Below are 20,829 nucleotides of genomic sequence, written 5' to 3'. Positions count from 1 at the left end.
GAAAGTGATTGGATTTGAAATAGTCAATTGCTATGTTCAACTTGTCATCAATCTGCCACCAAAATAAATAAATAAATAACAAAACACCTGAGTAAAACAATTGAACAGAGGGAGGATGTATTGAGGTTCATAGGTGCAGAGATTTCAGTCCATGGGATCCATTGCTTCAAGGTCCAGGCATTTTGAGGCAGAACATGATGATCCACCATGTGATAGAGCAAAGTGACTCACCCATGGCAGACAGGAGGAAAATGCAGCAGACAGGAAAAAACCAGAACAAGAAACCTTCAGAGAACCCACCCAAGTGGCTTGCTTGTTCTGTCTAGGCCCCTCCTTAGACTGTTCTCCACCTGCTAATAATGTCATCATACTATAAGTCCATCAAAGGATCGATCCATTGATTAGGTGAGAGCCCTCAGGATATAATTAAGTCCCCAAAGCCCCGGGGCCCTCAATACATAATTATGTAAGGGACATTTCTAATTCAAACCACAAAAGCATCTTGAAGTGTTCTAGAAAAATGATACCTTTTCCCCCAGTAAGAGTAAAGAATTACAATCATGTAATATCATATTCTGCTATTTGAAATGTCAAGATGGCCATGACCTCTGTTTACACATTTGAAAATGGATATCTAAGAACTATGGCCATACCAGTAATATGATCATTAAAAATTATAGTCCTAGTTATATTGCATATAGTAGAAGTAAGCATAACTTTATTCCAATATTCCAGATTGGTGAGATTTCCTACTTAACCTTAGTTACACTACTTATTCATTGAGTATAAGTGCATTTCATTTCCATCACTAACTCTCAGCAGAGTCAGAAAAGGAAGGAAAATAGCTATTAGCATATGCAGAGTATAGAAATATTTCCTGCCCACATATTCCAGGGGTGGTATTCGCCACAGACCTCTGCAGTCCTATTAATGCACTGATTAATAAAACATTGGTGAACAGATTGCCTACAGAGACAGCTACATGAACTTGTTTATAGTTGACATATCACTCACCATTCTTGAAAGGAGAAATTGGACTGTAGAACTGCAATCCTCTACTGCATATGTATGTGGCTGCAGTAGGGAACCTGATTCTACAGGGAATGGGCTGCTGGCTGATTTATAATAAAAAGAATCTGGAAAGGAATGGTTGGTGCACTTTTCCTCCATCCTACGACCAGTGACGGATAAATAGTTATATCAAACTGAGCATGTTTGTCCATTTTTTCAGGTTGATGTCAAATTTTAACTTCTTTTAACTTTCAGTTTCCTAGTGTTTAATTTAAATGATGCTTCTAAATTATGCATGGTCCTACTATTTTAATCACAGCATCTGCTTCAGGAAGAAGTAAATAAGAAAATGCTAAGTCAGTGTGTTTAGAGTACTCCATTTGATTTCTGATCTATAATTCTGTAAGACCAAGTATTACTTAAATTAACTTCTGATGAAAGGCTTAATAAAGAGATATTCTATATAATATTGTTATCAGTCAAAGTTTTAGGATGCACTGAGTATCCTGTTTTTAAGTTTAGTCCTGGAGGTGTGGCTCTATTGCAAAGTACCTGCCTAGTAAGCACAAGGTCTGAAGTTCAAACTCCAGTGTGTAATGCTTGTAGTATGTATGCATTACTTTTTGAGTCAAGCACTTAGTAAGAATTGCCCATATTAAAGGAAAATCATGGTATACTTGCTTTCTATTTTTTTACATGTATACACAGCACTTTATAATTTATATCTTTACTTATTTGTTGTATGGATATGTAGGTTGATTCCTCATCTTAGCTATTGTGAATAATGCTAGAAAAATCATGTGCATTCAGATGACCCTTTGACATGCTGATTTCACTTCTCACACATGATGGATATAATTAGCAAAAGCACTAAAAATCTAAGCATTCTGATTGTCATTTTGACAGCTGGAGTGATGTTTGTTCATTTATAATTAAAGTATATGTTCTAAATGTCTAGCTCATGACTCAGGGATACACACAGTAGATTTGCAATAAGTATTTGATGAGTGGGTACATCTTCCAAGCTTTGAAATAGGATAATATGTGTTCCTTATTTAATATCCTTATGAGATATCTTAGAGATGGTACCGTTTGTATATGCAATTGATTTATGTTTCATATTTATATTTCATATGCCTGAAAAAATTCAACCTTCAGCCCTTTGCTGATTAGGCAGATCATGAGATTAAAACAACCTGCTTCCTTTTCTTAATTCCCATTTCCCACGTCATAAATTAAATACTAAATAATTATTTACAAATATAAATGTCATGGACTTTACATCACTTTAAGAAATATTTCTCAAATATCTTCTGGATTTCAGACACTATACCAATACATAAATATAAAAAAAGAAAATCAAGCATCTAGAGTCATGGCTCAAATGGTAAAATACTATCCTTGAACACAAAAGCTAAGCAAGAGCATGAGACTGAGCTTAAATCTCAGAGCTATACATAGGTATGTATGGACCTAAATAGAATATTATAAGTAATATTACCTCTATTATCTACATATATTATTACTTCTAGTGTAATACGGGGTTTCATTTGGAGACTTCTTACAGTGTTTACAACAGGCAAATAAGCTTTCTATAGACGACAGTCATTAGTGCTCTTTGAGTAGTGAAAGTATCAAAATTCCTTCCTACTCCAGAGATTTTTATAAAGATTTTTCTTCTTAAAAAGTAAAGATACATGGAAATCATGAACTCCTTTGAATTAACTATTCTCTCTTATGAGGTAAATAAAGCATGACTTTATAGGCCAATTTCTGCATCTTCCTAATCAGCAGTAATGATCAATGGCTTCTCATCCATCTGGGCCAGATTCACTTCAAAGAGAATCGCACATAGATATCAAAGAGGGATCAGAAACTGACATGAACAAACAAACAAAAATGCTACTAAAATAACAGCTTTTTAAAAAGTCATTGTCATTAGATTTCCTGGATTCCCAAGGGGAAAGAGTCTGGGTTCCCACCAAACATTCCAACAACTGCTGCCATCATTACAGAGATTCACACCCAGATAATAAACCAAACAAAATCCAGCTAAGTATGTGTGTCTCAAGAAAGCAACTGGTCATTTCTTCCATGTGGAAGAGTGGAGAGGGGAAGAGAATTGAGAGGAAGTGGGAAGCTTCATTTTAAAGGGCACTACTAACAGAAGGGAAATGTCAAAAATGTTGAAGTGAACACTGGACTAGTTCCTAACTCCAGTATTTTCTTAGGTTTTTTTTCTTCTCGATCCCTTCAAAATCCTAAATGCTGCACCACTCCTTTTGTTCTTAACAATCAAATTTTAATGATGATAGTGAAAACAAATATTTCTTGAACTGTAGGAGAATGAAACAGGACACTGGGAATTGACTGAGGAAGGGAAGTAGGAAAGAGACTTAAGAATTTCCAGAATGTGGGTAATTTAAATAATAAAAAGAGCATAGGAAAGCATTTCTAGCAGAAAGCAAGATGTGCATAATCAAGAGGGAGATCCTCAACATATGGTTTTCTTCTGAAGTGCATGTAGTTCATGTCTAGAGGTTAAGGTTTCAGGATGGGGAAGGTAAACTGTCAGACTTGAGAGCCAGCTTGGGACAAGATCATGAGTGTGAAGACATGCTTAAAAAAGTTTTAAATATGCAGGAAAGGTAAGATTTAGACACTGATAGGCTACAGTAGATAATAAAGTCTGTGAATTAGAGTGTCTCTCCCAATGGGACACCTGTCAGACTGTTAACATTTGCTAATTTGAGAGTGCACAGGTAGTGTGGTGTATATGCATGCCAATTGAATCTAAGAAGAGTCTAGGAGCACCTCTTCCTTTATAAAAATCCTTCCAACACACAATCATACACAAAAGAAGGAAAGAAGACAGGTAAATTTGCACACACACACACACACACACACACACACACACACACACACACAGAGGAATGAGGCAGCTGTCAGAGAAAGATTTCATGGTCCCATGTTCCCATGCTACCACATCCTATGTGGATGAAAACAGTAAGCTCCAAGTTACCAGAGACAATGAAAGGAAGTGAGAAGGGTAAGGTGTTGGTCAAGTGTTTCTTCTAGCACCAGGAGTTAGAAGTACCTCTATGACTCTAGGTCCTATAGCTCTATGTACATACTACACTATTTTCCACCAGAGTATTGGAAAGATTCCTGATAACACCAACCTTCTGTCTGAAGCATGATCCTCACAGCAGAAATCTCCCTTATTCCCAATAGAAGCATATGTAGTGATCAGTGACAGCACATACAGAAAGAAGATTGACTGATAGAACTGTCCAAACTATAATCTACTGCACACACCCTGAACTAGCTTTCATTAAACACTGTGCAATGTGAGGGACACAACAGGCATTGCCTACCACTGGCTAAAAGAAGCAGCCATCAGCAATCACCTTCATCTCATTTATCTAGCAGAACTTGGACAATTGTCCAAGTGACATGGGAAGTCAATTTTTAACTATAGGTATGTTAAAGAAGGAAATCCTTTTTAATTCACAAAGCAGTGTTTTGAGGGCCAGTAGTAACTCTACAGGAGCAATTACTATGCTTCTATAACAAATCACAAGAAAAGGGGTAGTGGCTTTTGTATAGATTGAAGAGTTAGATTCTTCAGAATTTAACTGGAAGAATGCTGAAGAGGGAATGACAGCACTCTTAAGTGCTGATTTCTGGCTCTCAGAGAAGATCCATTTACAGTGAAGTGGGAGAATGCGTAACATATAGACTTTGAGCACTATGTGAAAGGAAGGCATGGGTAAAGCTGTTTAGCAGGCAAGTTGACTTAAGAATTTGGAACGCATTTAAGTGGTAGTTGAAACTGTGAACACAGATGAGTTACCGCAGGAATGGAGGTTGTAAGCTGTTCAAAAATGAAATTTGAAGGATAGCCAGATATGAAGTTTAGGAATGGAAACCAAGGAAGCTATTACAGGCAAATTACAGTGGAGGCTTCAATAAAGGCTAAGTAAAATTGGGGCTAGTGTGGGTTTGACTTAGAAAGTAGATTATATCAAGTGAAGTAAATCGGGTCCAGAGAGACAGAAGAAGCCTGTTTTCCCTTACATATGTAAACTACATTTAGCTTATAAACTTCTAAGTAATATCGAGGAGGGTACACTAGTGTATACAAATATATTAACTGAAATCTGGTAAATTTAAGGGAGAACTCAAATAAATAAATTCCTTAGATAGGAAAGGCAAAATTCAACAAAATAAACAGCAGGAAGCTGGTACTTGAAAAGGAGTCTTATGTCATGATAAGAGAAGTGGTTGCTGAATGAAGAATAAAAGAGGGTGAAAACCTGTTAATTCAATGTATACTTTAAGAAAAGTGAAAACCTGTTGATAATTCAATGTATACTTTAAGAAAAGTGAGAGAGGGAATGAATTGGGAGGATAGGTAAGAATTTTGGAAAGGTAATATTAATTAAGATACACTGTATTCATAAAATGCTTTGTTAAATGGCAGCTGTTTTGTAAAACTCCTTAAAGATAATAAAAATAAACCAAACAATATAAAAATCAAATTCCCCTCCCCCACCAAAGAAAGTAGATTAGTATTTGCTATTTTGTTATAGCACTGGAAGCAGAATTTCTATTAGAGTGGGTTGAGAATACCCATGATGACAGTAAATGGGGCAAAGCCACAAAGATCATTTTCAAGAGCTGAAGTGTGAAGTGAAAGACTGGAAAGTTTTGGTAAACAGGTTGAATGGATGATAGAGTTGTGTTTTGTTTTGTTGTTTTATTGCCAAATAGGAAGTGACTAGTCTACAAAAAGCGCAAGCTCATATATGTAGCTGCATGAGAGATATACCCAGTTGAAAAACTTGTTTTCCTGCCAAAAACAAAGTACATATCTAGGTAGAGAGACCTGAAGTTAGCCTTGGATGCTGACCTCCATTCTTTTTTTTTAATTTTTTATTGTGATTAATAAAAGGGTTACATGACATTTGCCAGATAGAAGGTGCATTAATTCACATACATTGATACCCTTTCACATGTCTTGGTACCCATTACCCTCCCCCCCACCCCCCCACCCACCTTGGTTTTCCTCCCTTCCCTATCAAATTTCAAATAACCAAATACAAATAAATTCAATATATCAGATAACAAAGTGAGATACTGTAACAATATGAGATACCCAAGGGACAGCAAAGGAGATGAGAGACAACATAGTACATTAAGGACAATAATCATTCGTTATATGGCTTTGGTTTCAATATCCTGGAGGTCCTTTCAATTAGCTTCATACTATAGGCCTACAGAGTGGGAGAAGATGTTCACCAACCAAACAACGGACAAAGGCCTCATATCTAAAATATATCAACAACTCAAAAAATTGAATCACTCCAAAACTAATCTCCAAAGTAACAACCATCCCAAAGACTTAAAGAGAGTCTTCTCTGAAGAAGAAACAAAAATGGCCTATAGACACATGAAGAAATGCTCAACATCTCTGGTCATAAAAGAAATGCAAATCAAAACAACTCTAAGATTCCACCTCACTCCAGTTAGAATGACCAGGATCAGGAAAACGAATAATAACAGATGCTAGAGGGGATGTGGCCAGGAGGGATCACTACTACACTGTTGGTGGGAGTGCAAACCTGTTCAACCACTATCGAAAGCAGTGTGGCAGTGCCTTAAAAGGCTAAACATAGAACTCCCCTATCACCCAGCAATTCCACTACTTGGCATTTACCCAACCATCCAGAAACAAGGGCATACTAAATCCACTAGCACAACAATGTTCATTGCAGCACTATTCACCATAGCAAAGATATGGAACCAACCTAGATGTCCCTCAGTTGATGAGTGGATCAACAAGATGTGGTATTTGTACACAATGGAATTCTATGCTGCTGTCAGAAAGAATGACATTGCCCCATTTGTTAGGAAATGGAAAGACTTAGAAAAAATCATATTAAGTGAAGTAAGCCAGACTCAAAGGAACTTAGGCTCAATGGTTTCCCTCATTCGTCATAATCAGTAGAAACCCTGGGCTATACTAGCAGAGATCTGCAATAGAGCTGACCTCCATTCTAAGTAGAGTCAGCAATAGTTCCTTGAGGTCCCTTTCTGCCAGATGGGATCACAGCACATTGGAAGGTCTAGGTTGGAGTAGGTGTGAGGGTTTGCCTGGTGTGGTGGTGCTGTGTGTGTTCAGTAGTAAATGCCAATTTGCACCATTTTCCTATCAAAGGTTTGATTGGGGGACATCCATGTAGTCACTGATGCTTTCTTTACTGTTTTGTTAACACATATATTTTTTTTATCTCTTTAGGAAAGTGATAGCAGGCTGTGTTAATCTGATCCTCCCTATTTGAAGGTCAGCCAAAAGGTTCAGCTTGGAAATGAGAGAAGAAGACTAAAGGGCAGCATTGGCTCAATCCATTGATACCTCCTAGGGAAGAAAGAAAGAAAGGAAGAAAGAAAGAAAGAAAGAAAGAAAGAAAGAAAGAAAGAAAGAAAGAAAGAAAGAAAGAAAGAAAGAAAGAAAAAAAGAAAGAAAGAAGGAAGGAAGGAAGGAAGGAAGGAAGGAAGGAAGGAAGGAAGAAAGAAAGAAAGAAAGAAAGAAAGAAAGAAAGAAAGAAAGAAAGAAAGAAAAAGAATTCATAAAGATGTTGACAAGACTCCAAGTTCTGACCTTAACCTTCTTTTCAAAAGGATTTTTACTCTCTTTAGGGGATCACAACTTTCTGAGGAAAGAGATTAAAATAGAAGGTGACCTTGTTTTAGGGGGCCTGTTCCCTATTAATGAGAAAGGGACTGGAACTGAAGAATGTGGGCGGATCAATGAAGACCGAGGGATCCAACGCCTGGAAGCCATGTTGTTTGCCATTGATGAAATTAACAAAGACAATTACCTGCTCCCAGGAGTAAAGTTGGGTGTTCATATTTTGGATACATGTTCAAGAGACACTTATGCGCTGGAGCAATCCCTGGAATTTGTCAGAGCATCTTTAACTAAAGTGGATGAAGCTGAGTATATGTGCCCGGATGGATCATATGCCATTCAAGAAAACATCCCATTGCTCATTGCAGGGGTTATCGGTGGCTCCTACAGTAGTGTTTCCATACAGGTAAGACTGTTCAGTGTGACTGCCAAAAGGCTGTTATCTCTCTGCTTTTATGACTAGGGCTAGCCAAAGGAGATGATCTTAATATTTGCATCAGTGGATGATAACTGGAATCTTAATTTTTGTGGTGTTTTATAGTATAAATTTTTAAGACAGAGCAGACCCCAGCCAGTGAAAATTGTATACCAGTGTATCCTGTAGCTACTGTAGCATAAAAATCTAGCCAAAAATTCAGTGACATGCCATGATTATTGATCATACAAGTCCAAACATCAGCTACAGTGAGTGCATAGAGGCAAGGCTTAAATGTGGGTGTCGTTGCCCCAATTGTCTTTTTCTTACCTTCTGGAATCAGTATGCTAGTTCCTTCATGTTCTTCTCAGAGAGATGGCAAAGATTTGGATGAATGCAAATTCAACTGCACAAGCCTCTTTCAAGCTTCTTCTCTTACATCACATCTGTAACATTCTGTTAGCCCAGTCATCTCACTGGGCTCAGGCCAGACTACAAAAACAGAGAAAGAATTCCTGCCTTAGAACCAATGTTGCAAAGTTATATAACAAAGAGGAACCATTAATAATTGAAGTTATGATTTGAAATTACTAACACAACCACATGAAGGTATGTCCTTCACACAAACTTTTTACTAATGTATCATTTTATTTTGAGAAAAAAATATGAAGAAACTCAGAGCTGGGACTTGGCCAAGTAGTAGAGTGCTTACCTAGCATGTACAAAGACCCAAGTTCAATCACTCAGTACTACATACATAGAAAAAAGCCAGAAGTGGTGCTGAGGCTCAAATGGTAGAGCTCTAGCCTTGAAAAAGCCCAAGGACAGTGCTCAGGATCTGAGCTCAAGCTCAGGACTGGCAAAAAATAAAAATGAAGAATTTCTCAGGTTTTAAATCTCAAAGTATATGCAGACAAGCCAGATAATTCCACCAAAAAAAGAAAGGAAACATAAACGTTTTATGCAAACTTTTTTCGTTATCAATAAGTAGTTGTACAATGCAGGCTCAATTCAATTTGTAAATTTATGATCAATGTCATCCCTTTTGTCCCCCAAAAAACTAGCACAAAATTTATATTAAGACGTTGATGAACATTATCATTAATTTTGTTTAGGAAAAAGAAATATTTCATACAAGCCCTTACAATGCTCACATACAGGGTCACAGAATTTTGGAAATAGAAAAGTGCCAAGAAAATAACCAGCTAAATATTCTCATTTTCTAAATTCTCAAAACTACTAGTTTCATCAAATCTCCGTAGGCAGATTATGAACTAGAACTCAGACACAGCTTTCATGCTTTTGTATTCTTTCAGCTACTTCATAAGTTTTCTGTATGTTACTTGAAGTTTATTTTTTTTTCAATGAAAGCACTAATATCACTGTAATAAAAGCCAGCAATTCTAAGAGTCACACACTTGCCTCCTACCAAATTACTATAATCAAAGCCAGGCACCAAAGGAAGCCATGTGATATTCATGTTGTTACAATCTCATTTAAATTAGTTCTATTTGCATTGGAATAACTTTATTTCCACACCTAGATTTCTGCCACTTAAAATTCCATGTATAATTCTGTGCTGCTCTAAATGAGCTATTTCACATTTCTTTCCCTCTTTAGAGCACATAGTCATATTATGAGTAATTAGGATAATTGGTTTTTCGTAAACACTCTTTGACTTCATTAGCTAGATAGAAACTATTGCATATCTCAAAGCACATCATGTTAATCTGAAAAACTAGAATACTTAGGAGAAAGAGAATATTCAATTTGAGAAGAAAGAATTTAAGGTAGATACCTGCCTTCTACAGTAGAATGTCAATTATTTTGTAAGTATATTATACCCAGTATTAGCACTGGTAAGAGGTTGCATATTTGCTTTTTCTGACATTACCTTCTTTGAGAGCAGTAAATAGTAATTGTGTGAGTGTGTGTGTGTGTGTGTGCGTGTGTGTGTGTGTGTGTGGCCTAATGATTTATCCTAAGTATTTAACAAACTATGTCTTACAGATAGATTTTAAATACAATTTTACTCTTTTGGTACTATATACTCCTTAGAAAAGATTTGACTGGTTTTAGGGGGAAAATAATATTCTAAAACCCTCAATTTGTTCTCAAGAGAACAAGCCACCTTCAGGGGGACAAAAGACATCAGCAAAACTATGGGAGTTTCCTTTAATCTTTCTTAGGAAGGAAATAACAGAGAATAGCATTCCATTCCTTCCTCCTTGGCTCTAAGGTGTCCTGGGAAATCAGATTTCAATTAGGCCCCAGGAAAGCTTTAACCTCCAGGTACCCTCCCAGTGAAGCTCTTCACAAAGGTCCTTCTTTAAAGCAGAACAAAAGAGGCTCTTACTTCACTAAGAATTAAATATGGTCCTTATCAAGAAAGTTTCGACTGGTTCCAAGGAGACCTAGTGTATCTCCTATTCCTTCTTATAAAGTTTTCAGTGTATCTGCTTTTACCTTGAGGTCTTTCATCCATTTGGAGTTAATCCTGGTGCAGTGTGACAAAGAGGGATCCAACTTTAGTTTTCTGCAGGTGCTTAACCAGTTCTGCCAGCACAACTTGTTGAAGAGGCTGTCTTTCTTCCATTCTATTTTTTTGGCTCCATTATCAAAGATTAGGTGGCCATAGGTCTGTGGGTTAATATCTGGGTCCTCAGTTCTTTATTCCATTGGTCTACAATCCTGTTCTTGTGCCAGTACCAAGCTGTTCTGATCACTATAGCTCTGTAATAGAGTCTAAAGTTTGATATTGAAATTCTTCCTGTGCTGTTCTTTCTGCTAAGAATTGTTTTTGCTATACAGGGTCTTTTATTATTCCATATGAAATTTTGGATTGCCTCTTCTATTTATTTAAAGAATGACAGTGTTGGGTGGGAGTGCAAACTCGTTCAACTACTATGGAAAGCTGTATGACAATTCCTCAAAAAACTAAACATAGAACTCCCCTATGCCCCAGCAATTCCACTACTTGGCATTTACCCAATCATCCAAAAACAAAGACATAATAAATCCACTAGTACAACAATGTTCATTGCAGCACTATTTACCATAGCAAAGATATGGAACCAGCCTAGATGCCCCTCAGTTGATGAGTGGAACAACAAGATGTGGTATTTATACCCAATGGAATTCTATGCTGCTGTTAGAGATGACATTGTCCCATTTTTAAGGAAATGGAAAAACTTAGAAAAAGTGACGTAAGCCAGACTCAAAGGAACATAGGCTCAATTGTTTCCCTCATTTGTCATAATCAGTAGAAACTTTGGGCTCTCCTAGCAGAGATTTACAACAAAACCTAGATACATGAGGTAAATGAAAGGACTGTCAGGATATAGAAACAAAAGACATATAACAAGTGATTGTTGTCTTTAATGATGCTATCTCTCATCTCTTTTGCTGTCCCTTGGTTATCTTATATTGTTAAAGCATTTTACCTGGTTATCTGATATATTGTACATATGTGTATTTGGTTATTTGAAGTCAGATAGGTAAAGGATGAAAATAAGATGAGGGTTGGGGGTGGGGGGAGGGAAATAGGGACCAAGACATGAGAAAGGGTATCAGTGTATGTGAAGTAATGCACCTTCTGTCTAGTGAATATAATGTAACCCTTACATTAATTACAATAAAATATATGAAAAAGAAAAAAGAATTAAACATGGTTCCTCTCTGAGACCAACATTCATTAATAAGAATTTTAAAAACTACAGAAAATGGTGATTTCAAAGTAATACATTTCCCCATTCACACAAATTCAAGACACTCTTGAAAATGACAAGTAAGGGAATCATATCAGGAAAGAGGACTTTTATCTGGGTATTTCTCATACTCACATACCCTTGCTTTCAGGACTGACTCTGGTCATAAAGCCTGGTGTTTGGTAATCATAGTGACATTTAGCTGATAATACTATCATCCACTTTTAACTACCTCCAGCTTTCTGAATAAGCAATGAAAAGTAAATAAATATGGGAAAAGTAAACCTATAAAAGTAAATGAGTACAAATCCACCACATAATTTAAGAACATCCAACTATATAATTTGAACATCCAGCCACAAACCAGAACACACCATTTTCAGTAACAAGATTACATATTCATAGAACTTCAGACGATGATAATGAGATATGTGTGCATCTCCTCTTCTGTGGTTTTATTTGTTCTTTAATATGTATCATTAGAAAAGAAATGGAAGGACCTAAAACTAATTGTGTTAAGTGAAGTAAGTCAGGTCCAAAGAGATAAATGATGCATGTCTTCAATCATATGTGAAACCTAGTATCAATTTATAAACCTATAAATAAGCACCTCAGGAAGTATCCAAGTGAAAATAAGTGTATCAGCTGAAATATGTTTGATTCAGGTGAGAATTCAAATAGTGTAATTACTTAGAAAGGCTAAGTCAAAGTTCAAAAAAATAAGTACCAGGGAATGGGTACTAGAAACATCAGATAAAGGCGGGAGGATAGATGAATTAAGAGAGGAAGGAAGAATGCAGTTAACAAAATTCAATACATATTCTACAAAATTAAGGCAACTGAGGAGTGGGATGAGTTGAAGTGATGGGTGAGAATGATGAAAGGAGTAACGCTGATCATGATGTATATTGCCTCTAAACTGCTTTGTTGAATGGCAGCTCCTTTGTATAACTACTTGAAGGTAATAAAATAGCCATTTCAATTTAGTTCTTTAGATATTATAATGTCTCCATTTGTAGATTGCTTTATTAGTCCAATTGTTTCAGTTTATGCTTTCTTTCCAGCTTCTTCATCTTTCCACTAAAGGAGATAAATCATTCTAAAGTTAGTAAAAGAAATGATTGTATGTTAATGCATTTAATGGGTATCGTTGAGTGAAAAATTACATGACCATGAAAATTCTTAAATGCTTACTAGGTTAAGCTGAATTACCATTGCTGAAGTGTTGGATAATTATTTTCCAAATGCTCTAATTAAGGATGACAAATTGCTCTGTGGTGATCCATTTCTAAGGCAATGATATTGATTTCTTAAAGCAAGTATCAATGACAATGAAGATCAAAATCCTTCTGTATTAACAAATGTACTTCAAGGATCTTTTCACTATCTCTGATGAATATGAGTTGTCTTTTTTTGAAGCATTTTTAAAGACTATGTCCTAGTATTCTTTATAAGTCTCAAAACTAGCCTTCAGGGCAAATAATATTTCTTCAAGAAGTGAATCTGTTCGACTTCCGTTAGGAAGCTGATTTTACAGTTCTTATTTAGAAGCAATGTTATACCTGTGCTTTTCAAACAGGCTGTAGTTAGCTGCTAAATTGTCCAGTCAAACTGTTCTTTAAAATGTTCTGAAAAGGTTCCTGTTTCTTTTTAAAAGATATGCCATTTTCTTAGTCTAGCTGGAGCAGGGCAGGTGTAAGTTGACCCAGGATTGCTTTGTCCCTGAGTTATAAGATAACATCAGTCACAAATGGGACTTGAATAACATGACATCTAAAAGTTGTACTAAAAAGGGGAGGGAGAGTTTCTCACTACTTCTTTCTATCTTGGCATAATGAGACCCTTATTCAGCACTATCCACAGCCTAGAAACTCTCCAACTCTGAGAGAAGATCATTAGGACACAGTTTATTTTGACATAGACTTGGGCATTTCATATTGTTCACATATGCCTGATACAAATTTCTCCTTAAAGTAATCTTTTGCAGCAAATTCATAGATTGTTAACTATATTGAGAAAGAGTATACATAAAAACATTTCTTTATTATATCTCATACATTATTGGTGGTATATAGTGCCAAAGTAGACCTGACTACTCAATCTATCCTTTCATTAATGATTTTTTCCTCATTTAAATTCCAAAATTTTTTTGCCAGTCCTAAGCTTGAGCTCAGAGCCTGAGCCGTGTCCTTGGACTTTCTCAAGGCTAGAGCTCTACCATTTGAGCCTCAGCACTACTTCCAGCTTTTTTCTGTGCATGTGGTACCATGAATATTAGGGAAGCACTCTACCACTAGGCCAAACTCCCAACCCCTCAAATATTTTTGAAAGCAGCTACACATGAATTGCTAGTCTTATAGGAGCAATGGCAAAAAAAATAGTTGAATGAAAAGAGGACACAAAAGTATTTACATATTTAATTGTTTCTAAGTGTGATTGATGGCTAATAGAAATGGATCTTTCTCTGTGTATAAACAAGTTAAATAAAAGGCAGACAACCTTGACATAAAAGGAATTGGGGGCTAGAAAGCTCTATGTTATATGGGGTCTGCTTATTGTAGTCCTTTATGTGGTAGGATGTTTAATAACATACTTTGCCTCTATGTCTAGGCTGCCAGTAGTCTGAGTTTTAACATCCAAAATGTTTCCACATATTGCTAAATTTAGGGAATCACAGAAATGTTGCATCAAAGGACAAAGAAGGATCCAATGAAACAGCAACACTCACTAAACACTATGCTGGAATTGAACATTAGGACACCGTATGGGGGGTGTCCTGGGCGGAGGGAGTAGGAGGAAATGATGGAAGAGTTAACAATGTTTGACAAGAATTATACTCATTTCCTTACTTATGTAACTTTAACCACTCTGTACCTCACCCTTTTCAAAAAAAAATTAAACTAAACAAAACAACAACAGAGGTCGAGCCAATTGTGGTTTCATTTAATAATGGAGTAAATTGTTATTTTGATGAATTAAACTTCAGTTACCTATATATTAAAACTACGGCACACATATATAAATCATTTTTATTAGAAAATAAGCTTTTAGGGCATGAGATATACACAGTAGTACAGTGCCTGCTTAGAAAATGCTGAACTCTGAGCTCAAGTCCTGTACCACCAAAAAATGTACTTTTTATCAATCAAATCTTTTTCCACATGACAAATTGTACTTTTCATTTTATTGTAAATGTGATGTACAGAGGGGTTACAGTTACCTAAGTGAAGTAATGAGTACATTTCTTTTTAAAGTGTCATCCCTTCCCTTATTCTCTCCCAGTTTCCCCTTCCACCTTTCCTCCACCCTCCTCTCAACTTGTGTAGTTCATTTCCAGCATAGTGTCTAGTGGGTTTCACTGGTGAATTAGTTCACCCTTTGTCCCACCATTTCTTTTTTTTTTTTTTGCCAGTCCTGGGCTTGAGCTCAGGGCTGGAGCACTGTCCTTGGACTTTCTCAAGGCTAGAGCTCTACCACTTGAGCCTCAGCACCACTTTCGGCTTTTTTTCTATATGTAGTACCGAGGAATCGAACCCGGGTCTTCATGCATGCTAGGCAAGCACTTTAACCACCAAGCCAAACTCCCGGCCCCTGTCCCACCATTTCTGTGCTTCCCTGCCCTTCCCCAAACAGATAAATTTATATATAAGACAAAAGGTACAGAAAGAGAAACAATTATAGACAGAAGGGGGAAAAAAACACAAAGGGAACAAAAGAAAGGAAAAAAAGAATCACAAAATTCTTGCTTCCATATCTTGGAGTTTATTTTTTAAGCATCATTTTATGTGATCCTATGCACATAGCAATTGAGTCCTTGTGATCCTTTCCTAAGAATAGTCTCCTTAGTTCTCACTGTATGAATGTTTAGACTGCTGTTTAATTAATCATGCCTGAGTGCAATAATTTGTTTTTGTTTCTGTTTTTTTGTCAGTCCTGGACTTGGGCTCAGATCCTGAGCACTGTCCTTGGGTTTTCTCAAGGCTAGAGCTCTCCCACTTGAGCCACAGCACCACTTCTGGCATATATTCTATGGATGTGGAACCAAGGAATTGAACCCGGGTTTTCTCGTGCATGCTAGTCAAACACTCTACCACTAGGCCAAACTCTCAGCCCCTTTTGTTGTTGTTGTTGTTGTTTTTACTATCTATTGTGTTTACTAGTAGATTTATTGTCACCTTCTATTTATTACAAATGAGGGAAACCATGCAACCTATGTTTCTTTGGGTATGTCTTACTTCACTTTGTATAATTGTTTCCAAAGTCTTTGCATTTCCTTATGAATTGGGCAATGCCATTCTTTCTGATGGAAGTATAGAATTCCATTGAGTATCTATTCCACATACTCTTGATCCATTAGTCTACTGAGGGGCATCTGGGTTGATTCCATATTTTGGCTATGATAAACAATGTTGCAATAAACATGGTCATGTTGGTGGAATTATTGTATCCTGAATTTATTGACCTGGTGGTCAACTGGATAGATGCCTAGGAGTAGGACTGTTCAATCATAAAGAAGCTCTATATTTAGTCTTTTGAGGAAGCTTCATACTGGTTTCCAGAGTAATCGAAGAAGTTACAATCCCACCAACAGTATAGTAGCATTCCCTTTGGGTACATCTTAAGCAGCATCTTACTTTTCTTGATAATGGCCATTCTAACTAGAGTGAGGTGGAATCTCAATGCTGTTTTGATTTGCACTTCTTTTATGGCCAGAGATGTTTAACATCTATCCATGTGTTTATTAGCCATTCTCATTTATCCTTCAGAGAATTCCTTAAGTCTTTACCCCATTTATTTACTGGGTTGTTTCTTTGAGGATTTGTTTTGGGGAAGTTTAATTTTTTGAGCTCTGAGTATATTTTTAGATATGAGGACCTTTTCTGAATCATAGCTAATAAAGACCTTCTTCCACTCTATGAACTTTTATTTATCTTTCTAGCTATGTCCTTTGCCATGCAGGAACTCTTCAGTTTTATGAAATCCCATTTATTAAGCCATTCTTTGATTTAGGATTATGGATATTTGCTTGGAAATTTTCAACCTGTACCAAGGAGCCTTAATGTTTTCCCTAACCCTTCTATGAAGGACCTCTATGATGCAAACTTTCAAAACCTGAAAAAGGGGAATTAAAGCAGATTTAAGGAAGTTAAGGAAGTAGAAAAACCTCCCATGCTCCTGGATTGGGAGGATTATCATCGGGAAAATGACAATACTGCCCAAAGCTATCTACACATTCATGCAATACCCATTAAAATTCTAACAACATTCTCCAGTATATAAAAGAAGCAATCCAAAAATGTATATGGAATAATAGAAGACCCCCCCAAATAGCAAAAACAATCCTTAGCAAGAAGAACAATGCTAGAGGAATAATATACTAAGCATCAAACTCTATTACAAAGCCATAGTAATAAAAAGAGCTTGGTACTGGCATAAAAACATGCCTGAGGACCAATGGAATGGAAGACCAAGAAATGAACTCACAGGCCCATAGCTACCCAATATTTGATAGCTAAAAACACAGGATGGAAGAAAGACAGCCTCTTCAACAAATGGTGCTGGAAGATTGGCTATACATATGCAGAAAACTGAAGTTAGATCCTTATATATCACCCTGCACCAGAATCAATTCCAATGGATCAAGTACATCAATGTACGACCACATACCCTGAAAATACTAGAGGACTGGCTAGGGGAAAACACTAAGGAAAATTTGTTTTACTTACAGTCAACATGGTCTATAAACCCTCAATGAAGTAGAAGAAAGAGAATAAAAAAATAAAACTTTAAAATAGACACCACACAAGCAGCTAAGGCATGTGTAAACAAAGTAGAAAATATCAGCAACATAGGTATACGTAAGACAGTCTAAGTACTACAAGAGCAAAAGGGAATAGAATTCACTGAAAAGCTTTAGTTCTTTGTACAAAGAAAAGCATCCCATAAATCTTCCAAATAAATCATTTTCTCATAGGCTAAGGGGTGGTATCTTCACAGAAATATAAAGTAAATAAACTGTTTTCATACCTACATCACGATTTCCTTTAGCTTCAAATACCCCTCAACAAACCCTTCAGTCCTCAAATAAGACTATTTGTATTGAGAAGTTTTTCCCAAGCTCCCAGTACTGAAAATTTCTTCTCCAGCTGGGCACAGCCTGTAACCCTAGTTACTCAGGAGGCTGTGATCTGAGGATCAAGGTTCAAAGCCAGCCCCTGCACGAATGGACCTGAGACTCTTATCCCCAATTAACCTCTAGAAAACAGGAAGTGGGGCTTGGCTTAAGGGTAGGGTGGTAGTCTTGAGCTGAAGGGCTCAGGGAAAACACCCAGGCTGAGTTCAAGCCCCATGACCCACAAAAAATAATTTCTTCTTCATTACTAACTTATTAAATACATTTGTTCATTTACTTATCAATTTCTCCACCAAAGTGAGACTCTTGCATTTAGAAAAATTGTTTTATCTTTCTGGCACTTAGAATAATGTCTCTACTAGATGGAAACTGAATCTTTTTTTGAATGAGTGGAAAGAATTGGCACAGGGTAACCTGCTACATTATCAAAAGGCTGAAAATCCCTAAGTAAATTTCTGATTGGGTCACAACCATGACCGATCTGTCCTAGATCTATAGATTGGTTTCTCATGTCTAAGACAGAGATATTATAGAACTTCACTCACTGGATTATCATAGGAATTAAGTTAATCAAATAAAAGTTCTAAAAAAAATTGTCTTTCACATATTCAGCATTCAGCCTTTTTGTGTGTGTATGGGAGGGTCATGGGGCTTGAACTCAGCCTGGGCACTGTCCATGAGCTCATCAGCTCAAGGCTACCACCCTACCATTGAGCCAAGCCCCACTTCCCATTTTCTAGAGGTTAATTGAAGATAAGAGTCTCAAGTTCTTTTGTGCTCAGGCTGTCTTTGAAACTTGATCCTCAGATCTCAGCCTTCTGAATAGCTAGGATTATAGTCATGAGCCACCTCACCCAGCTATCAACATTTTTGTAGGCTTTTTGTGCTTTTGTGTCATATATTTTTATTGTAATTAATAGAACGGTTACATTATATTCACCAGAAAGAAGGTGCATTACTTCACAAACATTGCTATGCTTTCTCACGTTTTGGTCCCCATTTCTCTCCCCCCACTCCAGCCCCTCATTTTGTTTTCTCCCCTTCCCTATCCTATTTCAAATAACCAAATATATATATATATGTACAATATATTAGATAACAAGGTAACATACTGTAACAATATGAGTTATGTAGGTTTTACTTTCTACTGGGATTTTGCTTCATTATTTTCAGCATCTCCAGTCTAAGATGAACAGTTTTAGGAAAAATTGAGACTCTAAAGGTTAAGGACCAAGTTCAAGTTTCCCTGAGTTTTCAAGTCATAGAATCAGCATTAAAATCCCAATAGCTTGCCTCCCACTTTGCTGTCCACTTTCCCTTAGAGTCTAAGCTTCAGAATACACCTTACTCAAAAGTTATCACAGACAGAATCTTTTATTTATTTCCCTCTCAGACATCTCATTCTAAAGCAATCTCACAAACCTGATTGTTTTGAGATCTCCTTCCGTTGCTCCTACTTTGCTTCCCTAAAGAAAAGGCTATGTTGTTCAAGGACTTACCCAAGGATGAGGCTGGGAGTAGAAGAGGTCAGCAGCAATAGCAACTGAAATGCTTTGCTAACATTGCTTTATTATAGAAATTTCTCACCAGAGGCAATTATCTGAGATACACTGTTTTTTTTCCCCTTCTGCTATGGGGTTAATTTGTTTTTAATTAATTCCCCTTCAGTGATGTATTTATTTGGAAATTGCTCTACGGAGAGACAAAGGGTTGATATCCAGACCGGTTCATAGGGTACAAATGGCCCATAGCTGTGCAGGAAACATATCTAAAATGAAAACCATAAGACACAGACATTGCTGAGATACTAGCAAGAGGCTTATGATCACAGATTAATATATAACTAATGGAAAAAAGACGCCTAACACTTTTGAGCTTTAGAGATGATTTTCTTTAATGACACAAAATTCTCTTTCCAGACTGCCATTAAATATGTGCCTTTTAAAATGGATCAATAAGTACAAGCTTCCATAACACAATACAGAAAAAGTCAAGGCTTAGCGGTTTATAATAATGAACGCCCATTGATTTAATGTAGAAATATGACTTATGAAAAAATAGAGCTTGAAAACTTAGAGTACTTTTACAATTAGTGACATTGGGAATTTAAGCACAGTGTTTCAAAAGCACCTGCCATCAAACTCAAAGCAAACACTTATACTCCAGGCTATTATTAATAGGATTGCACACATGAAAATTGTCACTAGTTTTTACATCACCACCCTGTATATTATGGAAATCTCTCTGTTACTAGTGACAAAGCTTTAATTCATGCCAACTCCCTGACTTTATTCCCTTCCAACAGAGAGAACTGCAACAGAGGGGAAAACACAGTAAAACCAATACCTTCAAAATTTCAATTCCAAAAATAGACTAGATTTCCTTGCCAATTGGGCAGAATGCCAAAGCATCTTTGTGAGATGCCATCACTTAAGAGGTTGAATTTGCCAAGTATACATCCCAGGGATGAGCTTATTCCTTCCAGGCCCTGTGCTTCCAATTTGGGTAGAAGCCAGGTTTATTATGTGGGTTAATAGAATAGAAGTCAGGCAATTGGGTTCTCCCAATTGTAGGGAACATAGTTAACACATAACTTGTAATTTGCTCTGAATTTTCTCTACAAAAGGTAACTTTCTATTGAAATGAAAATACACATATGCATCAAACATGCATTGCCTATGTTTATAAAATAGTTTTGTTCATTTTGTTTTGTTTTGCTGGCCCTACTCAGGCCTTGGGTGCTATCCCTGAGCTTCTTGTGCTCTACCACTTGAGTCACAGCACTGACTCCAGCTTTCTCTCATTGGATTACTGGAGCTAAGTCCCATCTTTGCGTGCTTCCAACTGCAACCCTCAGATCTCAGCC

The 20,829-nt window shown here is 36.7% G+C and overlaps 1 protein-coding gene across 1 annotated transcript in view; it reads left to right on the top strand.

Moving 5' to 3' along the window:
- The first annotated feature begins 7,556 nt into the window (after positions 1-7,556).
- Grm3 (glutamate metabotropic receptor 3) overlaps positions 7,557-20,829 on the top strand; it is a 94,076-nt gene continuing 80,803 nt past the window's right edge. The window contains exon 1 of the mRNA XM_090332886.1: positions 7,557-8,114. Within this exon, the coding sequence (XP_090189012.1) occupies positions 7,653-8,114 (462 nt within the window). The 5' untranslated portion in view covers positions 7,557-7,652. The remainder of the gene's footprint in view (positions 8,115-20,829) is intronic.

The sequence above is a fragment of the Megascapheus bottae genome, chromosome 5, assembly GCF_031878675.1.
Source record: "Megascapheus bottae isolate mThoBot1 chromosome 5, mThoBot2.hap1, whole genome shotgun sequence".
Taxonomy (NCBI): Eukaryota; Metazoa; Chordata; class Mammalia; order Rodentia; family Geomyidae; genus Megascapheus; species Megascapheus bottae.
Note: the sequence above shows the minus strand (reverse complement) of the source record. Positions and strands in the feature narration are given on the sequence as shown.